The sequence below is a fragment of the Zeus faber genome (assembly GCF_960531495.2).
Source record: "Zeus faber genome assembly, chromosome: 16".
NCBI lineage: Eukaryota > Metazoa > Chordata > Actinopteri > Zeiformes > Zeidae > Zeus > Zeus faber.
Window position 1 is genome coordinate 24,561,211 of NC_137202.1, and position 25,273 is coordinate 24,586,483.

The following is a 25,273-nucleotide window of genomic DNA, read 5'->3' on the forward strand; positions in this document are numbered from 1 at the left end:
ATGGGGTCCACTCGTGGTTTTCCTCGGCGAGGCATCCTCCTGATTGTGCTGCTGTGGTGTGAAGGTAAGCCCATTTTAAGGTTATTATCGTCACACCGCTTATAAATAAGAAGGGGAAATATAGTTTGGGTTTTTTTTTTTTAAATTTCAGCATAGTTGACAAAATAAAATGACAGTAAAATAAAAAATACAAAAAATAATTATTAAATGGAATTTTATTTTATTTTATTATTTTTTTTCTATTTAGCTTCTGACTTGTTGGCTCGTTTGGTGTAGTTGTTTACCTCCTTGCATCATTTGTTGCTTTTGAGCACCTTCATTTCTTTTTTACCACAGATTACTGAGAAACATATTTTTTGATGTTTTTTTTCTTAACCAATTAGAATCTGCCAAAACGAGGAAAGGTTAAAAAACAAACAAACAAAAAAAAAAAAACAATAATAAAATTGTGAATTTAAAGTATCTCAAGGTAACAGCAACAATGCAGGGCGAGTTGCAAAAGTTGGTCCAAAGCTGCAGGTCCTGCAGGGGGGAGCTTGTCCCTGCAGTATAAATACATTGTCCTCAGACGTTATGCGTGGCATGGCATGGGACACCGTCTCCCAGGACAAAACGCATGGAGCAATATATCATAATATTATAATCCCATTCACAATCCCACAGCCCAACTGTACCAACACCACCCTCCCATCGTGCCGTATATTTATAGTCTCAGTCATACAGTAGCTCCAGAGAGAATGTGAAATGGAATGGTTGGACTGATATAGACCGTTGTGTGGAATTCCATCATTTGTAATGGGAATTAAGAAAAATGTTTTTTTTGTTGTTGTTTTTTGTTTATGTTGGTTTGTTTTTCATACAGAAATTCACAATAACTCCGCGTTAAAAGTGAGAATATGAAGTAATCGGTCATTTACAGCCCAGGTTATGAGTTATGTGAGTAATGCGGAATCACCCAGGGGTGCAGTTGCAACAGACAGTGGTGTTAAAATGAGTGATGGAATATTCACACATGGTGTGTAGTTTTGTCTTTGGCCGTGTGAAGTGTTCGGTAAAGATTCTAATTTACCACCCACTCTCACCCCCCCAGGAATACAAGAGTAAAAGTACCCCGAGAAGAAAATAGGGAGGATGGATTTAGTTTGTATGTGTCATTCTTCTAGGTCATCGACCTGGAGACGTTTCATTGATTTTGCAAATGAATAGGTGCTGAAATCTGTGTTTGGGTCCTTTATGGCCGGCGTTGGGCCCCGCACCCACACCCACTCCCACACCCACACCTGCCTGTTTTTCCCCCCTGGTCCGCGGAGAAGAATGAGCTGGACTAGCAGGCAGGTGTGCGGCAGCTGCTCCTATCGCTGATCAAACACCGCGTGTTTGTTTTGTTTAGGGAAAAGATCCCCAGTTATACAACTGCGCACGCCGTCCGCAACAGCAGGTCCAATGTGAAGTCCATCCTCAAGTGACACATCAGCTTGATCCCCCCCCCCCCCCCCCCATTCCACTGATTTGGGAACGCTTGGACGTCATGGCCCCCTAATAAGTTCTGTTTTGTCTCGCTGAATTACCGGAAGCATGTCAAGAGGGGGAGTCCTCGGAAACGGAGATCGAACGACTCGTTTGGTTTTTTGTGGGGAAGCGTTTTGAATGTAACTTGACGGGGCTTTGTTGTCGTCCCCCTGACAAAATGTCTGACGTGGACGTCTCCTGGGGCGTCTCACCCCCCGTCGTTCCATCTCCTCCCGTCTGGCGACAGAAGCGAGAGAAAATGCTGGTTGGACGGAGTCCATTTTCGGGAAATTGTACTACCGCGACCCAGATGGGGTAGAATGAACCGATATTTACCATTGGTAAAAGTGTGTGTGTGGTGGGGGTAATAGCTGCCACGCCCACGGTTGAACATCCATTTTGTTGCATTGTTTTTTTCTTCCAGTGCTGTTATGTAACGACTTTTTCACTGTTGCAGACTACCAATGACTTTTAACTACATTTCCTACACCTCCTCCTTACTACAGTCATTGAATGAGTACCAATAATATGCCAATTACATCGTCAGTGCGATTCACACCTCTAACCTAAATGCTTTTTGGCTACATATGGTGTATATGGCTCGGTACGCCATCGTGTTGACGTTGGGACTTTTTAACCCCTTACGGGACTCGGGGGTTAGGTCACGACCAGCCATGCCCTCTCGCTCGACCGGATGTCAACAAAAGGTTTCCCAAAGTCAGCGATACTTGGGCAAAATGAGGCGCCCGATTCTGCGGCAGTCACCGCTCTCTCATCAATCACTCCAAAAAGAAGCGGCGCGGGCGTATTCCCTCGTTAAAAGGATCGATCCGTTTGCCTGCCGCCGTGACCTTGCGGGCGTACCTTTGACCCCGCGCTGCCCTCCCTCGGCCCTCGGAAGCCCCCCGCCGGGCGGGCGATGTCCGGAGACTCCCCGGAGGAAGCTACATTCGCAGCCCCCGTCTGCATTAGCCCAATCATTTTCATTGGCGCCCTTCAGCTTTTTTTTGAGAAGGACCAGACCGATGAATCTCATTCGATACGTGCCACTATTTGATTTAGCCCCTTATCACATTATGTGATTTAGTTAGGCCCGCGCCTGGCGTTGCGTAGGGATACATTATAAATCTCGTCAAATTTCCGTTCTATGCTGTCACTACATCTCTTCTATTGTAATTGGGACACATCATGATGCATGAGCTGTTTTGTGACGGTGATTCGTTGGCTTGTTCGTCGATTCTTTAATAAGTAAAAAAAAAACGAACAACTACAACAAAATGTAACCGCAAACCAGAACCAAAACCCCGTAACTCAGCGGTCTCAAAATCAAATTATCTGGGGGGCACTAGCCAGATTGTCTTCTCCAAGGGCGGACATGTTGAATATCGAGGGAAAAACTAACTTTTTTTTATAATAAAATTCATAAAAAAATGAATAATTATATTAATTTGATTTATAAATAATCAAATATAGAATAAAAACAAATAATTATAATAAAATTGTTGGTATATTCTGAAGCTCTTTTTTTTTAATTGCAGGCTTTACACTTGCATTAATATATATATATAAACTTGCTACAGGCCGCAGGCCGGGTGTGGCCCCCCGGTGTGTGGTTTGAGACCCCAACCTTAACACATCCATGATACTCCAGCGGACATTTACTTTTTATTGAGTTTCATTTTTCAGGGTGGTGGAGCCCATGTCTAGGAAAACAAGATTACCGAACGATACAAGTATCACAGAAGTTGCACAAATCATCCCAAAGTGTCCGACGAGAGGCGACGTTGCAATCGGACTCGATCACGTCAGCGGGTTCGTCGACGGGACGCGGGGCGCGGGATCGGCGGTTATCGCCATGGCTACGTGTAGATGCCGCGCTACCTGTCAAGGCTCCGTCCCCGATTCTCCTGTCAAGTTAAGGGGCCACATTCCCCTCTCATGCATGGGGGAGAATCTAATTTGCGGCGGTGGAAGGACAAGGAGACATTGATTGAAATTTTGCCCTCTGGGTGTTTAGCCCCCCGCTTCGCCTCTCACGGGTCTTGGCACGTTATTTCCCAGGCGCCCAGCGGTGCATGCTGCGGTTTGACCCATCGTTTACCACCGGGGACGGGAACAAAACACAAACTACGCCGCTCGTGTGCTGATGTAGATGCAGATTGACCCGAATGTGCAGTGGTAACGACGCGTGGGGTTGTCCCTGAGCGAGAGCGATGGCGCCGGGTTTGGGGCGACGCCTTCTCCTCCCGTTGAAAACCTATTTGTATTCGATTCTGGCGGTGATGCTTTCAAAAAACGTATTCGTTTCGGATTTACGTGGGATCGGAAAAGTGGAAAAAAAGATATTTTTTTTTGATAAAAACACTTAACTTTGCTACAGGATAGCTTTGCTATTTTTCAACCCTGGCCTTATTGTTGGTTCTCGTCATTTAAAACTGTTGTCACAACCTCGCTGAACAGTAGCTATTGAGAAAGTGACCACTCTGCTGCAGCTTCCCGCTGTGCTTAAATGCAATTCAAATAAACCTAACCTGAAAAAAAACATTTGATGTAACCCTTTTTGAAAACAGGAAGTTCACAATACAGTTTTTATATGTTATACCGAAAACATGGTCACAAACAGTGTATTTTATCAGGTTGCAGGCTACAACCACGCTAACCAAAGAGTCTAGAAACAGGAAGCTGCGTCACTTCCTTCTGGTAACCTAGAGGCTGCAGCAGAGTGGTAAGTTTCCCATTTGTAAAGGGTTTGTAGAGTTTATGCTTTAAACAGTAATAAATAATGGGAGCCAACATTTCAACAAGATTGAATAAGATTTAATAAAATTGCAAACCTATAACCTTTAACATGATATCCATCAGTGCTATGCCTAAAGGTAGTCTATTATCAATAACTTGATAACATGGACCCAAGGCGGCGCCTGTATGTTGGTCTAGTAAGCCAACCTGGATGTCGCTTTGCCCGGAAATTCGGTGACTTTCAACTGTGTTTTTAACTCTGTCATGCCATACATCTTCAAGCGGAGCGGATGACTAACAGCTCTATTCTCAGAACTTCCAAGCGCCAAATGGACCTGAAGTTGCCGGAGTGATGCCAAAGTAGTCTTAGTAAGTACTTAGGAAAATGCTAATCAGCGGCCCTCCACAAATAGCATATTCTCCTCGGAGCAATTGCTAAAAGAATTGCTAATAGCCTTATACGCATGACGTGTTGAAGATAAAAACATTGTACATAAGTGCTATAAGGATTTTGGCGTCGGGCTCATCGTCTTGCTGGATGATATGTCGTGCGTTCAGTCTTTGATGTCGCCGTCTTTCCCAAAGGAATTCCTAAACCGAATTTGTAGTCGCAGCGAACCCCAGAGGAGATGTTTTATTAGATTTCTTGATGACTGATGAACATGGTTCATTGCATTTTGGCTCTTGTATTCTCTGTGGGCTAATTGGATTACGTTATGGGATAATTGATTATTGTGTTACGGCATGCATCACGGTAACCTGAGTAATCTACCTGGAGCCCGACCAACTACCCCGAACCAACCTCCTTATGAGAAAATGAAATGTATTGCATTACCCCGATGGTAGCAGGAAATGACTTCATTATTATGCCTCATTGTTTAATCCTTAATGTGGGTAAACACAAACAACGGCCGAGACTGAAACCATCGCAATCGGGAAATATATTGTACACGGCGCGCACCGCCGGGCGGTATGACGAAGCAATTTTGTATATTGGCAAACCAAGGGGGGAGAGGGATTTTAAAACATTATGATCAATAATAACTTTCTGAAACAGAATTACGGCTTGATGTGCGGCCTCTTTAGTTAATTGAATCATTGCGGGGAGTCTTAAGTTATGATTCTCATAACTGTTAGATTCTTTGTGCGGCGAGCAATCATAACAGGTTCCGGGGGGGAATATGACGGATTCATTGGAGTCAGCTACGACGGGGGTGAAATTTGCCTCAATATCACGAGCAACTCCCATTTTTTTTTTTTTGCAAACGCCGACGGAGCCCCATTCCGCTGCGCCCCGCGCCGCCCCACCCGGGCTGCGCGTGGGAATCGGATCTTGGGAAAATGGAAAAAAAAATAAAAAAGTGGATTTTTTTTTTTTTTTTGCAGACAGGGACTCTGGAATCGGCTGCAGAACGGAGTCCATATGTCCCCGCTTTGTCCCCCGACTGTGTGCACAGCTGTGCCCACCCATTTGGATTCCCCTCCTTTGCACGATGGAAACGACTGCGACACGTGCGACTGTAATCCCTTCCTCCCGTCTGCCTCATCAGTGGAAAACAATCAGCTCCGCCGTTGATTGGTACTGATATCGATTAGTCGGCCGCCAGATACGTGGCTCGCCTAGGGGTCGTTACCAAGGACGAATGCATTGATTGTTGACCTTGAAAGAGGTCGCACGGGGGTGCCGCTCCGAACCCAAGCCGGGGGGTGTGTCTGGGCTTTGCCTCGGAGACTGTTATGTTCAAACCCTCAGTGGGCCGGAGCCGCTCCCTAATCAGCGCTCAAACCGCCCCACCGCTGACAAGGACGATCCTTAAAAGAACGTCCAGGGGGGTTGGGAAGCCGACGCTAATTGCGGCTCTCGATTAGCAAGCGCCGAGGTGCCGCGCGGCTCCTGCGCACCACGGCCCATGAGATCATAGACGGTAAATCTTCCCGGCGGCGCGGTGTGTGCGTGCGGTGAGCTAATCGAGTTCCTGTCCTTTGTCCGGGACGAGCGAGCGGCCCCGTCCCGCCCCGGACGCGCGCCCTCGCCCGCAGCCGATCGGCAGGGATTGAAATGTTCTGCTTTTGTCTCAGCATTGTCCCCTAAATATTGGCAGAGAGACGGTGCGTGCAGACAGACGGGCAACGTCACACGACAGGCAACAGTGAGGCGTGCGGAGTGGAGGAATGGAAGTGTCTTGGAAAGGATAAAGCGTTTGACGAGGCCGCTTCCAGTGTCCCATATTGATTCTGGAAGGCACGCTCACGTGGAGCTACAAGCTGGATTTAGGTTATGAGGATCAATATTTGGACGTTATGGGATTAGAGGCCTTATTTGCAGCCGCGTTGTCGGGTCGGGCTGCCTGCTCACACGCCACGGGGCCCGCTGTGGTTGATCAGATTAAAGGTCTTTGGGGTTGTATTCCTGTTTGGTTGACATTGATCTCATGATAACTATAACTTACAGTGTTGCGCAAAATGAACTCTTTCAGAACATTCGCGTGGCAAATACACAGATCGTGATGGTGAGAAGCTGGTAAGGCTGCCGTTCGATCAGGTGCCGAGTTATTCTCCAGAAATCAGCCGTGGCTTCACGGACGCGAGGCTCCGTTTTGCGCAGAAGCCTGTTTGATGTATTCCGTTAATTCGTTTTGATATAAACTGCTTACTTTCTGGTGGCTTGGGTCCTGGAAAAAAAAAATGAATTTGGGGTTTTATGTAAACCAATGACGCAGCACGGGGCCCACTCACGTTGACATCAAGTCTAAAAAATGTATTTTAAGATGCAAAACACTGGTCTCAGTGACGAACAATGCGCGCGGCATATCCTCACGTCTGGAAGCGCTGAACTGGAATAATCCTGTTTAAGAAAGAATATTAGGAATTAGGAATCACGATTCATCATTTAGAAAAAGGAATGTACTTTACGGACTATTACTGTATACCTTTGCCAAATGTACAAAAATCACTGCCTGGATTTGATCCCGGAGGACTCCAGGTTTGGCTCCAGGCACTGTTAGTTGTGAATGTCTCCCTCTAGTGGTCAGTGGTCGCTTTAAACCTTGTGGTGTCAGTTCTGATCGAAATACAATACGTTGTTTATGGGTCACATGACATTGATCTAACTATTGATCCCCCCCCCACCTCCCTGCGAACTTCTTGAGAGTAGAAATACTTAATTAGCTTTATCGAATTCAGAGTGTTGCGTACTCCATAAAGAGAGCTACACTGAGTCTGGTATTTCTTTTGTATACTATATACTACTATACCATAAACAGGATCTAAAAACACCAGGACCTGAGGCCCTGAGAATTTTTCTACTATTTTTCTATATGGTGCTATATACAGTATATATGCTGTATGAACTGTATATGCATGTGGCATGCAATAGTGCTTTCATATCACATTACATCATTTGCGTCACATATGGATCTTTGTATGTGTTTAATATAGTTGTAATGTTGTAATGCGTCAGGTCTATATAATATACAATGAGTAAGATGATTTAAAATTTGAAAACCACAAAGGAAATGTTTTTTGTTTTTGGTTTTAAATCCTCATGTTTGTGTATATGCTTCAGTCATGTCACACTCTGGACACTGTTTCAAAAGTCATTCAAGTCAATCAGTTTTACCGGGGAATTTGCAAACTTTTTGCATCGTAATTTGCATTGTAATTTGTCATGGACAAGTCGTAAGACGAATGTCAATATTTTTTCTTCCTCTTAATTCACATCAATAATGTGCACAACTGCAATCCTGATTCTGCAGATTTAGGAGATCAATGTATTACAACCAAAAGCTTGTGTTTACAGCTAGGACCTGGCGTGCTCTGAAAAGTAAGCTGGAATACAAAATCAATGTTTTCTGTGCTACTTTGGATGTTCATTATGGAAGATTTTTTTTTTTGTGATTTCAAACAAGCCCTGATCCGCATCTAATTTACTAGTAATATAAAAAAATATATATAAATATGTTATTTTTCTATCTATTTTCATGTCACTTCTTATCCCTTTCTTGCCTTCTTTGTTGCTGTAACACCTGAATTCTCAAAAAGGGATTAATCAAGCGTCATCTTATCTTATCTTAGCTTATCTTAATTTATCTTACTTTTGGTGGGATTAAAAACACCTAAAGAAAAAAATAGGGGGGGAAGGGGGGGCCCATGACTTCTGCGAGCCCCTCCTCATCCTTTGGGTTTTATCCATCAATCCGACCTGCTGTCGTCCAAGCCCGGCGAAATTAAATCAATGTCTGAAACCAGAGCCAAGGCCTCGACCGAGCCAACAGAAATAGAAAATCCAGTTTTGCCGTCTGCTAACGACATTACCGCGTTCCTTAAATGGCCCCGCATCGTCGTCAAAGAGTAACATAACAGGGGATATAATTACGGGCCAAACACGCACCTCTCCGTTTTCCTGTAAAAAAACCCACCCGCTGCTATAGCGCTTTATGGATTATCAACCCACCACCACCACCCATCTCTACCCCCCACGGCAGGTAATGATTAATATCTTCTTCTTCGCCGTGTCACGTTATCCTTTGTAATTAAACTTCCCAAGGTGAACCCAAGGAGAATGGGAAGCCGCGGTCATCGACCGTGCGGGAAATTCATTAAAGGGCGCCGAATAAGTGTCACCTGAGACGCCTTCCATTCAATTTCCGTTAACAAAGGGGATGAACGAACGATATACTATATCATAGGAGGATGGGGGCGGAAGAAAAAAAAACATCTGTCATGAGCCACGCTTTTGTTATAGCTTCATTTCATGGTTGTCCATTGTTATTGGCTTTTATTATTTTATTTTATTTTACATTTACATGTATTCATTTAGCAGGCACCTCTGTCCATGCAACTTACATGAGAGGCTAGAAATAATAAGAGCAGACACTGGAGCAACATGGAACTTAAATACATGAGCTCCTGTTTCTAAAATACACCAGATACAATTGCAAGATGTTGTAAGGAATCAGAATGAAAATGAAATATCATTTTATTTAATTAAATTTTTTGTGTCCTAGTGCAAGTCCTCATGTTGTTGGTGCATGTCAAAACTTTAAACTAGTCAACATCATCAATGTCGATTCAACAAATTAGAACTAGTCAATATCAACAAAACAAGAATAGATTCTTGTTTGTCTTGTTTTATTTTATTATTTTATTTATTTGTTTGTTTGTTTGTTGTTTGTTTGTTTATTAAGGTTTTTTATGGTTAGTTTTGCAGGCAATCCTCACCGTGACCAACTCCTCATATGTATATGAAAAATGTTCTCGACCCATTCTGATTCTGTCAGGAAACAAAAAACACACGCAAAAAAAAAAATCCAACCAGGCATAGTCGGGATCCAGACATGTGACTGAGTCACTCTTATCAGAGTCACAAGCAAGTCCCAAGTCATTTTTGCTTGGGCAAGTCAAGTCCCAAGTCAAGTCAGTTTCCCCCCCCAAAATACTACGGTCTTACCTGCAGTATCCGCCCTTTATGAAGAGAAAAGACAAGGTATTAGTACCTGTCTAATAATGATATTATTGGCCAATCTAATTACCCAGTTCAAAAAGTATGACAGTGAATTGAATTTTTATTTTAAGTATTTATATTCAGTGAAATAAATGTAATCAAATTAAAAACAAACAACTTTATAAAAGCTTATTAATTTCTTAATTTCTTCTCAATCAAAAAAAATTCCGTCCCCATCACTTTTAAACAGTGAAGCACTGACAGCCAGACTAAACATCAAACTTTATTACACTCTGCCGCTGTCCATCTGTCTGCCTGTTTGTAGAAGTTATGAACATTTTGCACAAATTGATTTGAGTGAATGAAAACGATTGAATGGAATTTTTGAATCCGAAAGTGATGAGTGTTGGCACAGTCATGGCCGCCATGCTGATGTGATGTGACCATACTGTGTGTGTGTAACCAGAGGGAGGGCAACGAGTGCTTCTCCTTGAAGAAAAGGTCAGGGAGCGAAGAGCTTGACTGACAGGGCGGTCACCCAATCATTGTATCTATGTCTATATACACATATACTATATAAACATGGATGGATTTACAATGCCCAGTCAAGCTTCTGTGGTTATTTTGGTGAGTAACTTAAATTTAGTGTAAAACTGACAAGCACAGGATAAATAATCAATGTTTTTTGTTTATTATACCAAAAATCGGGACACATGGGCTGCATAACTGCTGGTCCCCATGTGGTCAATAAAGTCAAATAACGACCGATATCGGTCGAGCTCTTATACAGTCCCTATGACTATGTCGCAAATCAGTGGCAGAACTGCTTTACAGCAATATGTGACATCATTTGGATTGACCGTGCTTTACGGTGTCTGCACGTGGGAGCGAACGTAAACAAACATGCAGGAGCGTGGCGCTCTTCACGGACCCATCACGGCGCCCGGAGCTTAACACGCAAGAAAAAAAAACCACATAGTCCCTTGTTTACAACTTCCAACTTTCTAAACAACAACTTGTGTTTGAGAAGGAAATCTTTCACCTTGGCAGCGTTCATGGGTTACTACAACATCTGTCCCGACGCTACCGAGCCTCCACAACATGAGGTGAGGGGGACTTCCGGGAGACCAACAAAAGTACCTTTTTGTTTGCCCGTCGCCTTTGAGTTCAAGGTTTCAGTGAGTGAAAGTGAAAACAACCAAGTCACTGGAGTCTTCATGTCTCAAGTCAAGTCACGAGTCTTTAAGTTCCCAGTGGAGTCTCAAGTCATTCATTATCTGTCAAGTCAAGTTTCAAGTCATCAAAACGGTGACTGGAGTCGACTCGAATCCAAGTCACAGTGACTCGAGTCCAAATCTCTGTCAGTATTGACCCCTAATACTCTATATACATTATTTAACCCAAACATATTGAAAAACGACCAAACAAAAAGAAAAACACTACAACTTCCAAAAGGTGGAGTTGCCAAGAAAAGCAGCATCCCAATAATAACTCTCCCCGTCCCCCTCCTCGGCAGGCTCCGTCCAGCTGTACTTCCCCCAGAAGGAGTATGTGGAGACGGTCTTCGTGGGCCAGCCGGCGGGGTCGCCCGTGCTCCAGGTGCACTCCATGCTGGACAGCGACGGCGAGCGGCCGCACTTCTACCTGTGCTGGCCGCCCACGCCCCGGCCGCCCGTCTACGCAACCTGGTTCCACATGGACGTCCACACCGGGATACTGTCCATGAATAAAACGCTGGAGGAGAGCGACTTCACGCTATGTGAGTCGGACGCCGACGCGCCAGCGCGTGTTTTTATACGTGAGGGTAAATCACTGCCTCGGCTGGGGCTCAGTAAGTTCCTCTGCTGGTGGCTTACGTGACATGACATACAACCCTCCTCGCGGGTTGTATGTCATGTTCAGTGGTCTGGTAATGTAATTGAGCAAAAAAAAAAAAAAACGACCCCAAAAAAGCCCAGTCGTCAAGAAAGGGGGGGGGATCCAAAGCCACGTCTTCGATTAAAATGGCTCGCTCTCGCTGTCTCATCATCAGATAAGAGCCCGGGGTACGTGCAGAAGCTGTCCCTGAACGCCATGGCCCTGCCCAAGGCCACCAGGAGGTTCCACTGCGCGGGCAGGAGCTCCGTCCGGCTCACCGTGAACTTCGTCAACGCCACAGCGCCGCCGTGCGGCCGTGCCGATGCGGAGAAGCTGTGCTTCCCCCACAGGGACACGCCCAACCCCCACATCATGGAAAACCGCTTTCCCGGCGCCCTGCGGCAGCTGAGACGCCTCCCCCTGTTGGACGTCTGCCCCAACTACACCATCTCCTACAGCGTGGAGTCAGGTCAGGCTCTTGAGATGATATCGGTGTTTATTTTAGATTTTTTTTTATTTTGTACTTTTTAAGGCTCAATTTCACCTCTTTCAAGTCCTTCAACAATGCAATTTGATGTGATTTTTCAATTATTGTGCAAATTGTTCTTCTCCCTTTTAACATTATATGAGTAAAGGCTGGTTTAGGATTCTCCATCCGTCAGCGAATGTGCGCGGGCGTCGCTCAGAGACGTTGGCGTGGCTGTTTGTTTTTATACCTGTATGGATTTTGTGTATTACGTTACGTGTCCACAGTATTGCATTTAGTGAACCATAATGCACAGAAAACAGAAGAAATCCCTGTTTTTATTTAGGTTTTTGTTCGGAGCTTGATTTGAAAACTATAGACCTATAGACCCCAAAAATATTGTTAATTGAGTCGAAATCTGCGTGGGAACCTCATCCACAAGTCACGCTTCTATTTGCTATATTTTCTTTTCCGTTTCGAATCCGCCGGTTCAACCGATCAGTGTGCTTGAGATTTGGGAGATGGGCTCCCCCACGGCCCCCATCGCTCCCCCATAGCTGCGCGGGGATGTTCACCTGTAGCTACGGTGATGCATGAACCAGGCTTTGGAGATCCGGGTTCAGGGGAGGCAGTATCTCCGGAGGTAGAGCGCTCCCCTGGCAAGTAGAGGGTTGTTGGTTCGGTCCTCGGCTCCTCCCGCCTGATTTGCAGAGGTGTCCTTCAGCAAGACACCTTACCAGGTGAACCTCCCCCGAAGAGCTCCAGACGAGCCGGTTGTCTCCTGGCACGGTAATGAATAGTGCTTCGAGAGGCCTTGGGTGGCTGGGGAAGCGCTATGTACATGCAGTCCATTTGTCTCCTACCTGGTTTGCCTTCCGAGCAAGGTGCCACTCGAGCCTCTATTTAGGGATGAGTTTATGCAAATTAAGTGTGAGGGATAATTGGCTACAATCTAGGACGTGCCTTCCCTTAAATTTGATTTTTGGTTTTGTATGGAGACTTCTTTTCCACAAAAGGACTTAAAAGGCAAATTTGACGCCATGAAATTGCACATTGTTTCTCGCCCGACAGACAGACAACTAACAAAACATTAAAAAAAAAAGCTTCTGTCATATGATAATGGACCTTTTAACCTGAATCAATGAATGAATGTTGTCAATATCGAGTACATTATTTACCATGTGGTAAATAATGTACTCCTTCTCTGCAGACGTCCCGGCGCCGTTCGCCGTGGACCAGAACACCACGGAGCTGGTGGTGACGGCTCCACTGGACCGCGAGGAGCGGGAGCTCTACCGCCTGGTCCTCGTTTGCACCGTTCTCACGGATGTGATCGTGATGAAGGTCGACACGCCGCTCTTCGTCAACGTGTACGACGAGGACGACAACGCGCCGTACGTGAACGGCACCGACTCGGCGGACATCGTCGTCGATTTCGATCGCATGGAGGTGCGCCTTGCACGTTTTGTAACGGTTCATTCCCGCACGGTCCCAATTATTTGCCGTAACGCCGCTTATCGTCCCTCATTTTCCATCGGGGCACCTCGTTGGTTTGTTGACTTGTCTTTCTCCAGGGCGGATCATTCGGCACCTTGTCTGTCTATGACAGAGACATTACGCCGCGGTTTCCCAAAGACCAGAGTCAAAACCGATACGTCGGTACCATGCTCACCAACGACCCGTGGGTGAAGGAAACATTCACCATTAGGGACACCTTCCGGGAAGAAAAGGCCATCTTCAGCAACATCCGAGGAACCGTCCACGACTACAGTGAGTACTGTAGCGTGAGAGGCTACTGCTGGTGGATGAATATAAGTTATACCTTATATAATGGGATTTCTACCTGATATACCTACAGTACGTATATACCAATAATTTACCCTGTGCATAAAGTGCATACTTTATAGCACTTTGTAGATTTTTGATTTTGTTATAAATTGGGCTATTTCTGTTTTATATTTTGGCTATTTCTGTATATTTGGCTATTTTTATTTATGTATTTTCATTGTAATTGAATTCATAAATAAATGCATTTATTTATTTATATTTAATCAAAATGAATTAATACATTTTTATTTTCATTAATTTTATTTATTTATTATTTCAGTCTGTTAAGCTTTATTTTAAATTCTAAATTGCTAGGCTAATTCTGCAGAAATGCAAATAATAATAGTAATAATAATAATAATAATAATAATAATAATAACAAAAAGAATTTGGTCTATTATCCATTTCATTTATTTTTCCCACCCCGTATGTCCTCATACACCAGCGCTGGTCCTGAGACGGAACTTGTATGTGACCGAGAATCGCACCTTCCAAGTGGATTACCTGGTGAACGACACCACCTACCCCGGTCCGGAGGGAACGGTCATGCTTCACTACAACGTCACCGTCCTGCCGGTTCCCATCCGCTTCACCAACCTCACTTACCTCTTCACGGTGATGCGCAGGGCCTCCGTTTACGCACAGGTAGCTTCTCACTACTTTACCACTTTTTTCCGGGCCCTGCTTCTATATGGTAAATATGGTGTATTTTTAAGAAGGGAAATATGGAAATATCTATGAAATTAAGACAATATAGTAAGTTTAAGTAAAAATTCCACTATTTTTTTTGTATTTATTTATAGTATTGTATATATTTATATAACAAAATTCATAGAATGTATTAACAGGAATTCATATGACTCTTCGTCAGGTCGGCAGGGTCTGTGTGGAGAACTGCTTGAAGTTCCAGGGCATCGGCGTTGAGTACCGGCTGGAGGCGTCAGACAAAAACATCTCTGGCGACGCGCAGTCATGCTACGCGGCCATCGACGTCGCCCAGAGCCTCAGGGACGTAACGGGCGTGCTGTACGTGAACGACACTGCCGCGCTCCACCGGCCCGAGTGCCAGGACCTGCAGTACACGGTTGTGGCCTTGGAGGAGTACAAGCAGCTGCAGGCCAGCACTCAGATCCTCATCGTGCTGGACGGGGAAGGTAACAGCATTGTATGAATGTATGTAATGTGTGTATGTGTGTCTAAAGAATGTATATGGCATATGAAGTGGAGAGTGAGTATGTCCGGTTGGATCTTTTGTGTGTACTTTGAGGAGCTGTCGTTGTACTTAAGTTCAAGTTCAAGTGATTATTTGTCACATACATACTTATATCAGTATCTACTGTAAATCAGGGGTTCCCATATTGGTGTCCACGCCCCCTAGGAGTCCGTGATGGAATTGCAGGGGATCAGCAGAAAATGTCTTATTATTAGGTGTCCAGCCCTCAAAGGGGGTATGAGACATCTATTGTTTTTGTTAATGAAAAATTTAAGGCAGGAGTCTATGGATGTCATGGAACCGAAGTACCCACGGACATGATGAATACAATTTAGATTAGCGGCAGTTCTGACATGCTGTCCTTTTGGGTTTGTTTGTCCATTCTTGTGGGAGAAGGTTGTAAAAAAAACTAAAACCACTGCATTTCTCATATCCGCAACAGTCACATGATAGCGCTGCAGACCTCTGGTTGGTCACAGACAAGCATGTTATGGTGATGGTGACGTGTAATCACTTGGCGGCGCACAACAACTGCCTGACATAAATCTGCCATTTGTAACTACTGCAGATATTTTATCTGCTCACTGGACTGTTTGATTGCACTTTAACTAAAGCAATATGTGACCCACCGCAGCAAAACCTGCCAATTTGCGCATTTCTAAAATCGCCAGGAGCAGCCAAATAAGTTGAAAAAACCTTTCTTGAAGGAAAATTAGATTTTTCCAGATTCGTGTTCCACGGTGGTTTTGTTTATATCTCATTTTCAAAACCCAGTTTGATTTTTAAACAGTGGATAAATGTTAAACCGTGGAGTTAAATATTCCCGTTAGATTACATGGGGAAACGCAGTTCACTTACCGAGACGCTGAACAGCGCTAATCAACGCCGATCGATGGTTTCCTTTAAAGTGACCGTCCAGGTGAAGATCATTCATTGTCATCGCAGACTTCATTTTCCGCGATGATAGTCAGTTCTCCGACAGCGACGCTGAATCTGATATTATCCCGGACTTGGAGAACATTTCAAACAGCAAATTTCAACCTGAATGTGACGATGAAACTGAATATTTTCAAGAACCACCGGTGGAGACCGACGATACGCCCTTGTTGTTACAACGGAAGAAGTTGATAACGTGATGAAGTCCGTTGAGGTTGGTGATTTAAAATAAAATAATTCCACTTTTATAAAACATGCTTATACTTACTGTGAAAACAATTTGATTCAGGTATTACCAGAAGACAATTGTATTTAACAAAGCGCAGCATATTAGACGTCTTAAACATGTACACTTCCGAGGAGAGCTGACACGCAATGCTATCACCTTCATAACTGACAGACATTCAAGAGATGTCAGTGTATACAATCTTCCTAAATTGTAGTTAGTTGTAACAATAACTATAAGCAATCACACAATCTTCACCCCCCCCCCCCCCCCCCCCCCCAAAAAAAAAAAACCCCAAAAAACAAACCCTAAAGAGACGGAGAATGACAACCTACGTCAGATTTGTTAAAAATACTACCTACGTGTGTATTCCAATTACAAACAACTTATTGGGCTGCACGTCATCTCCAGCAATGCAAATAGACCCTGAACAGCATTACCTCACACACATCAGGCCGACTAACCTGGTCCCCATGTATTGCTGCCTGCAGCTATATTTATTTATATTTATTGTTTGTATTATTAGATTGTTGTTTCTAAAAACACAGACAAGATGAATAAAATGTGTATTCGGGGCAGTCCTGACATGCTGTCTTCCAACTTTGTTCCATATCGATCCATTATTGTGGAGTCATTTCGTGAAAAAAACGGTACTTTCTGTCATTGGCGCACAAACGCACATGCGCAGATGGCGGCTCGCAAAGGTGACATGAAAGTATTACAGTCTCGTAAGTGGTCAACAACCAGGTCCTCACCTAGATGGCATTCAGGGCGGTTCCAACATGGCCTTGCTCGCGTTTCATACCAAATTGGTTCAATATTGTGGAAGGAGTTTGTAGTCAACAAACACTGCCTCACCAGGACGGCGCCACCACCGACAGACGTACAAATCCTTACGCACATACGCGAGCTGACCGAGTACACAGATTAGATAGCACTGCAGTCTGCCAGGCCATTACAAGTGAACTCCTGCACTCATAAAGTATACCGGGGGAGATAGCCAGGACACCGGGCTCTCCGAGGATCACCGTCAGCTCTGGCAGGCGGCGTTGGCGGCTCCAGTCCACCTGCCCGCCACTTGGACTTTCATCTGAGTGCAATTTGCCGTTGTTTCTCATCTGATCGTGATTATCCATGTGTTGCAAAGTAAATAATCCGTGCGTCCGTACGCCAGCGGGAGTGCACTGCAGGCTCCGTGGAGCGTGCAGGGACACACAGGCTGTGTGTGTGTGTGTGTGTGTGTGTGTGTGTGTGTGTGTGTGTGTGTGTGTGTGTGTGTGTGTGTGTGTGTGTGTGTGTGTGTGTGTGTGTGTGTGTGTGTGTGTGTGTGTGTGTGTGTGTTCGTTCAATTAGGAAAAAGTAAATACATCTGAAATGGTAAAAACACACTGGTTTTATTTGTTTCATTTGGAGAAATGTGAATCGAGCACACCGGGCGGAGCGTGTGGTATATTTAGTATTCATATATTGTTTTAAATTTTTTAGATATTTTTTTTTTATTTCACTATTGTTTGTAATACTAATTGGTGTTTATATATTGTTTTAAATCTTTTACATATATTTTTCAAAATATATAAATAAATTGTTTGTAGATTTTTTGTGTTACCTTTTCGTCTTCCAAGGCACTGTCATTAAAAGCTTTTGGAACTCTGTCAAAGCGGTTTGCTCTGTGAGCCTTTGTCTGCCGTCGACTACTGAAATATTTGATAATTTGTGTCTTTTTCTATTGTTTTCTCCACCGTTGTATGTTGTACAGTGGGGAAACCCGGGCAGCAGGACCGGACTGTCTTTTGTGCCGAGAGCAGACGAAGAGTGGATTGTGAGACCACCCAAGGCTTGGGAGCAACGAAGGGGAGATGCCAGTGGAGGCAAGGCACAGAGAAAGGTACATGTCACTAAAGAAACACACAAGGCTTGATGTGTTTTATGGGGGCCCTGCTCTGAGGGCAGACACATCTACATCAGAGCTGCTGTTTGTCCGAATGTTGCTTCTAAATGTATTATCATATATATATATATATATATATATATATATATAAGTAAGTATGTATGTATGTGTATATAAAATCTTATATTATATCTTTTGAAGTACACTTTACATAGTCTGTGGACAATGAAATTACTGTTTCATGAAACAGTGGGGAAGACAACTCAAGTCTGCATATAAACTGTTTTTAATTAATTCCATTATAGCTACAAGCATGCTGCCAGTAAAAGAAAAGAAACCAAAATTGAGCTGACTCAGCTTTTTCAGTTCCCAACCTCCACTTATTGGTCAAAGCTGTTAGGGCCTTGTTTCCTGTTTCTTTTTTTTTTTTTTTGATTCAGCTCAACCTCTCCCTGTTTTCTCCATATTCCAGGAATATCCACCAACTACTCAACCTGCTCCCCTGACCTCCGGACCTGTCCAGACGGCTTTTGCGATGCAATCGAAATCAAGGACATGTCCATATGCCCTCAAGATTGTACGAGTAAGAAAGGCATAATTTTGGTCTGATGCCACACAAGGATGGAAAAAAATCAGCTGCTAGGGCATAGCAGTGCATAAAACATAACTGGAATAAAAATAAATGTTTTTGATCGTTTCATTCATGTATCTTTCTGTTTCTGAAGAGGAAACTGTTATTGGAGGTCATGAAAAAGGCTTGATGTGTGGAATTAAGGCCGGCTATGGGACGTGCTACTGCTACTCGGAGAGATGCTTCTGTGAGCAGGATAATGTTGATGGTGAGTTGTATCCTAGCTCAAAGATAGAGATCCATGATTTTAGTAATAATAACAATAATAATAATAATGACAATGTGCCGTGGCTTACCCCAGAGGCGAAGTGCGATGACATGTGCAAGACCATCATCGCCACGGCCATGCTGCTCTCCTTCATCGTCTCCATCCTCCTCTCCTCCTACTTCATCCACCGCTACCACAAGAACTCCCCCAAGGCCCCGATCGCCTCCGCCGAGATGACCTTCCGCCGCCCGGCACAGTCCTACCCCATCAGCTACTCCGCCAACAACGTGCGCCGCGCCTCGCTGGACTCCATGGAGAACCAAGTGGCGATCGATACCTTCAAAATACCCGTACGTGGCTTCACGCCAACACCCCCACGCCGGGACGCACTCCAGGGGTCACACTGTGAGTTGAGTAATGCCTGTCGCTCCGTCTCTGCAGGAGGATCCGAAGTGGGAGTTTCCCCGTAAAAACCTGGTGCTCGGCAAGACCCTGGGCGAGGGAGAGTTCGGGAAAGTCGTCAAGGCGACGGCGTTCAGGCTGAAGGGAAAGGCTGGCTACACCACCGTGGCTGTGAAAATGCTTAAAGGTGAGAGACGGAGCCAGATGCGGTGCGGGATGAGCTGGAAAGTAAAAAAAAAAAAAGCGATACACTTGGAATGAAAGTCTAAAATAATAAATGATTTCATCTCCCCCCGCGGCGTTCTCGTCCCCCCGACAGAAAACGCCTCGCACAGCGAACTGCGTGACCTGCTGTCCGAATTCACATTACTGAAGCAGGTCAACCACCCCCACGTCATAAAGATGTACGGAGCGTGCAGCCAGGACGGTAAGGCCTCCTTCCTTTTCACACTTCCCCACTACCCATAGATTGGTGTGCAACACATTTAAAGCTTGCTTTACACCAAATCCGGCAAACGGCAACAGCGAACCGGAAGTCCGTTCATTCCTATGGAGAGTCGGATTCCACGAGGCTCCAAATTTTTCAACTGTTGCGACAAATTCTGAGCCGACAGAACAATCAGAAGTCACTGATCTCTTTTTCTCTCTTTATATTCATTAATTGCGTGTATTGTTTCCCACTTCCATAGCAAACACTAGCTCTCCCAGTTTCCCCGGCGTCGTATTTTGTGAAGCAAAACCTAGACGCGGTTTATCCGACAGGCCACCGGGGTGTCGGATTTTTTGGATATTCGGACTCAGTGAAAAGCCAAGTCTGAGCGCTGGCGTCTCTCGTCGACAGGTCCGTTGTATCTGATCGTGGAATACGCCAAATACGGATCACTCCGCAACTTCCTCCGCGAGAGCCGGAAGGTGGGGCCGAGCTACATGGGCGGCGACGCCAACCGCAACTCCAGCTACCTGGAGAACCCGGACGAACGGGCGCTCACCATGGGAGACCTGATCTCCTTCGCCTGGCAGATCTCCAGGGGCATGCAGTACCTCGCGGAAATGAAGGTATTTGACCTGCCATTGGGGTGTCTCGGGAAATCTTTTCCGTGAGAAATACCCACCCGGACCTCTTACCTCTTTTTTTTTGTCCGTCAGCTTGTCCACAGAGATCTGGCAGCGAGAAACGTCCTCGTGGCCGAGGGTCGGAAGATGAAGATCTCCGACTTCGGCCTCTCCCGGGACGTGTACGAAGAGGACTCGTACGTCAAGAGGAGCAAGGTGGAGACAGTTCTTCGAGCGCGATCTCTCTCTCTCGTCTTATTTTCCGTGATTTCTCAAAGAAACGATGGAATCTCTCTCTCCCTGTGTCGCTTTCTTCTCTCACTCCAGGGTCGCATCCCCGTCAAATGGATGGCGATAGAGTCGCTGTTCGACCACATCTACACGACGCAGAGTGACGTGTGAGTGCAGCGTTTCGAAAACCGCGCCGCAGTGGACGTCGGTTTGGTCGAAATACTCACAACTATTTCTCCTGCCTACCGTTCGTTAGCTGGTCTTTCGGCGTGCTGCTGTGGGAGATCGTGACGTTGGGCGGCAACCCGTATCCGGGCATCGCCCCCGAGCGCCTCTTCAACCTCCTCAAGACGGGCTACCGGATGGAGAAGCCAGAAAACTGCTCCGAGGAAATGTGAGCTGGCTTTCCCCTCTCCCATAACTAGTCTCCCGTGTGCAGCTGTTCCTTCGGTTCAGCATGTAAAAACTCCTTCACATACACAGACCCTCACACATCGGGCCGTGGAAAATGTCCGCGCCGCGGGAGTTTGCACGGTTTGTGCGGTTTGCGCGGCGCCGAAGTCACCCCCACGACGCCGTTTTTTTCCCCCCCTCTCTCCGCAGGTATAACCTCATGCTCCGGTGCTGGAAACAAGAGGCGGACAAGAGGTCCACGTTCTCAGACATCAGCAAAGAGCTGGAAAAAATGATGGTGAAAAGTCGGGTATGAGCAAGCAATGTGACCTAAACCGCTTTGGACCGGGTGCTTTGCAGGCCGGTCAAAAAGAAGACCGTCTTTTATATGCGCATGCAAAAATCTATCAAAACTACTCGCGTGGCTTGCACCCAAGGGAGTGACGGGTTTTTCCATTGAGATTTGACATTCAGAAATTTGGGTTTTTAGTCTCCGCCGACCACTCATGGAAATGAAAGGTGACGCCAGTGATTGTTCCCTAATAGGCAACTGCATCATCGCTGGCAAGAGAACGATTAAACCGTGAAACTTGCTGTTGAGTTGCCAGTGACATATGTCATGACTAATGCGCAGACATGCTTAAAGAAAGTGTTGGCGCCTTGAAGGTTTGGCTTTTTCCCACCGTGGTCGCAGAGCATGCGAGTTGGGCTGTTACAAAATAGATATCACAAGACAGAATCACTTTATCCTTATATACTCGTATTTCTGTAGTTGGTTTGGTGTGTTAGACTGCAGACCCTTGGCATAAAAAAAATGTAATAGTCCAGAGAAATAAATAAATAAATAAATAAATAAACAAATAAATAAATAAAAGAGAATAAAAATTTTGAAGGAAAAATAAAAAATTGTGAAATATGTAATAACAGCAAAAAAAAAAAAAAAAAAAAATTGCAATAGTCAGATATATAAAAAATATACCAGTTTAAGAGACGTTTTTAGGACCAGTGAATGTAGATAATCAAAAAACACAACATGCTAAGTGCATAGAAAAGGGAGTTTTTATATTACATTTTTGTTACTGTAGTTTACTGAGGTAAACCGGTGTACACACTACAGCTGGATGTGACGTGCGTTTGAGATTAGGCTTTAGGAGCCCCACGCTGGGCGACTATTACTGGCCTAATCAGTCGTTCATCTCCCTCCCCTTCCCTCCCCCTCCCCCACCGCCAGGATTACCTGGACCTGGCGGCGTCCACACCGGCCGACGCCCTGCTGTACGACGACGCCCTCTCCGAAGAGGACACGCCGCTAGTGGACTGTAATAACGCCCCTCTTCCTCGAACCCTCCCCTCCACATGGATTGAAAACAAGCTCTATGGTAGAATTTCCCATGCATTTACTCGATTCTAAGAGACAGGACACAACGCGTCTTTCTTCTTTTGTTTTTTAGTTTGAATTTTTTTCTTTTTTTTTTGGCAAGTTGTGATTGGCTTTCCGTGGTCAAGTGCGTGTGACTGTTGTCCGGGCATGCCTTGTTCCGACACCGCTGACATATCTCCCATTTCACCGCAAATGAGAGGCTCAGCGACGGCGATCTCGTGTCTCGTGACTGTTTGGTTTTTCGTCTTGTTTGTTTGTTTGTTGGTTTGTTCTCTTTTTACCTTCGCGGACCTGCTTCTAATGTACACGAAAACCCGAGCGCAAAAAGCTCCACCTCTTTGTAAATATCCAACATTCCCGTTATTTAATTTATACCGCGTCGCTGGCGCTCTCGTTCCCCCACCCCGACGCCGTCATTTGTAGATATTCCCGAACTTTTTCCATTCCGCCGCATTGCCCCATGCGTCGCACTGTGACATTTGAAACAGGTCCCCCTCCGCTGAATAAATCACTCATTGTGGTTTGACTTTAAGATTGTCTTAAATTGTCTGTGAATTTCAAATGTGTATCAACTATTTATTTATACTGATTCCCCCCCAGTGCTGAACAGAGAAACAGTAAGGCTTTTAAACTCAAACTCGTCCGTAACATCGCTGAAACATAGAGGGAACGTACGTTCCGCTTAGAAATCCGCTCAAACGATTGATCGCTTCGATAAAAAGTCAGTGAAATTTTTTTTTAAAAATAAATAAAAATAGGTGTTTCGCGATAAAAATGCCTTCTGTAATATACGATACGGTCAGCCAGCCGCTTAATTCCGAGATAAAAAACCTCCAGTGGGACCAAAAATAGAGGCGAGACCTCAAGGTCGACTTCGGTTCTTCCTTTTCACGGAGGATCGGGTTCGCGAAAGTGCCAAGCGTCGGCGAGTTTCATTTGAGAGCCTTACTGTCCGCCCGCTGTGTTTCCTTCACTGAGTGCAGACAAATGATATGTTCTCGTTTTTAGGCATGTCATACCCGAACTGGCCTGAGAAGAGCCCGGTACCGCTCAACAGACACGATGCCACTAACCCAGTCTTTACAAGATATGCCAATGATAGCGTTTATGCAAACTGGATGGCTTTGCCTTCGCCCCCCAAAATTGTGGACAAGATCGATAGCTGAGGATAAAACGCCGATGTAGAAAAGATTATCAATTCGTAGATGTGTATATTTCTATATGGAAAAAAAAAAAAAAACAACAACAATAAAACAACTGTACATATACAATCTGATGCTAAAGTTGGTTCCCTGTTATTTCTGTTGCACGGAAGTATAACTGGAGTCTTTCTTGCTGCAAAGCGGCCGGGGCAGCGGTGCTCGGGCCGCGGCCCGACGCTATGCCGACCGTTGCCTCGCGGTTCCTGTCGGCCCCGACTGTATCACTGCATGACTACAGTATTGTACCAGGTTGTATGTCGATGTTAATGTCTTTCAAAGTGCCTGTATCCGCTTCTACAATAGCCTCCCGGTTTATTCATGTGCAACTGTGAAGGTCTGGTTCCGAGCCCAGGTATTGAAAAAAAATAAAGGGGGGGGGGCATCTGCACCATCACACCTGTTGTAGACCTCTGGGATGGAGTGGACAAAAAGAGGAGGACTTTGAAAATGTGTAAAAAAAATAGAAAAATAAAAATAAAAAAGTTTCTACTTGAGAGGATACCGTTCTTAAAAAAAAGTCAACACCAGTTTTGCGTTCCCCCAGCCTACATGGTATTCCACACTATACTTGCCAAAGAAAGTAACAGAGATGTTCGGTTAAACAGATGAAAACCTTATTTGGTTGTTTTTCCATGTTTGTCCTTTTTGTTGTTATTATTGTTATTATCATTATTATTATTATTATTATATGAAAAAATATATCAAACGGTGAGTGATACTCCGAAACGACGACACGAGACGCGATCTTCAAGTCCCTGTTAAGTGAAAATAAATGTGTTCTGAGTTTGTCACACCAAACTCAGAACACAAAATTGTGAAGAAAAAAAGGCAGTTCCCTCTGCTCTGAGACGCTGGGGGCGTGTCCGCTGAAGACGCTGAGACCACGCCCAATCACGCTAACGTTTACATTGGAGTAACTTCTATGTTTAAATGTTCTGCTGAGCCCAGTCCTGTGTGTCTAGTTTCTCAACTCAAAGCGGCGCTTGTCTGCGACCCGACGCCCACTGCTGGCTCCTCCTCCGCGGGCCAGGTCGGGGCTCCACGGCCTGCTAGCATGCAGCTAATGATAACATAACCGAACCCGTGCGGTCAAACCAACGGGGCCGTTTCTTTTTTGTTCCAGGCGTCCGTGGCATGAGGTCACGCTCTCCCTGAAGACACCTTTTACTCTGGGTGTTTTAAAGACTCTGGGTCTTTATATGGTGTTAGGGGGAGGAGCCACGCCAAGTATGACCGCTCCGTGTCAGCGAGTCATGATTTAGCCCCGCCCAAAAAATTCGGATCACAAAAATGGTGAGAAACATTTTAAGTCTAACTCCACAATTCAGGACTTTGTCGTTCAGTCTTTTCAGGTTTTCAGTAATGACACTACAACATGTATCAAGTGTTTAGAAACAAATCACTGAATTGACTTTACGGGGACTTCAATCGCGGCCGCGTCCTGTTGCAGTTGGTTTTTGGATTCTTTGCATTCCCGATCTTTGTGCATAAAGTCTGATTCTGTAAACTCATGATGAGTGGTGTCACTACTATGTTGTCATTATTTGATTATGTTGCAAATAAACAAAACACTCAAATAAACAAATGAACAAAAACATGTGCAGCGTTTCAGTCTCTGTTTCTTTCTTCTTTTTAATATTCCATAGACGTGTTAATTATGACAACCTG

At 44.9% G+C, this 25,273-nt stretch overlaps 1 protein-coding gene across 1 annotated transcript; it reads left to right on the forward strand.

Moving 5' to 3' along the window:
• ret (ret proto-oncogene receptor tyrosine kinase) lies at positions 1-25,138 on the forward strand (the record flags this gene model as incomplete). The annotated part of the gene is made up of 20 exons (XM_080017182.1): positions 1-64; positions 11,208-11,450; positions 11,724-12,017; positions 13,225-13,463; positions 13,589-13,784; positions 14,287-14,486; positions 14,713-14,995; positions 17,973-18,101; positions 18,577-18,687; positions 18,830-18,943; positions 19,037-19,293; positions 19,385-19,532; positions 19,665-19,772; positions 20,187-20,401; positions 20,492-20,614; positions 20,726-20,796; positions 20,886-21,023; positions 21,233-21,332; positions 22,254-22,401; positions 23,412-25,138. The coding sequence occupies 20 exons, from the start codon at positions 1-3 to the stop codon at positions 23,567-23,569; spliced, it is 3,339 nt and encodes a 1,112-aa protein (XP_079873308.1). The 3' UTR covers positions 23,570-25,138.
• Between the last annotated feature and the right edge of the window lie 135 nt (positions 25,139-25,273).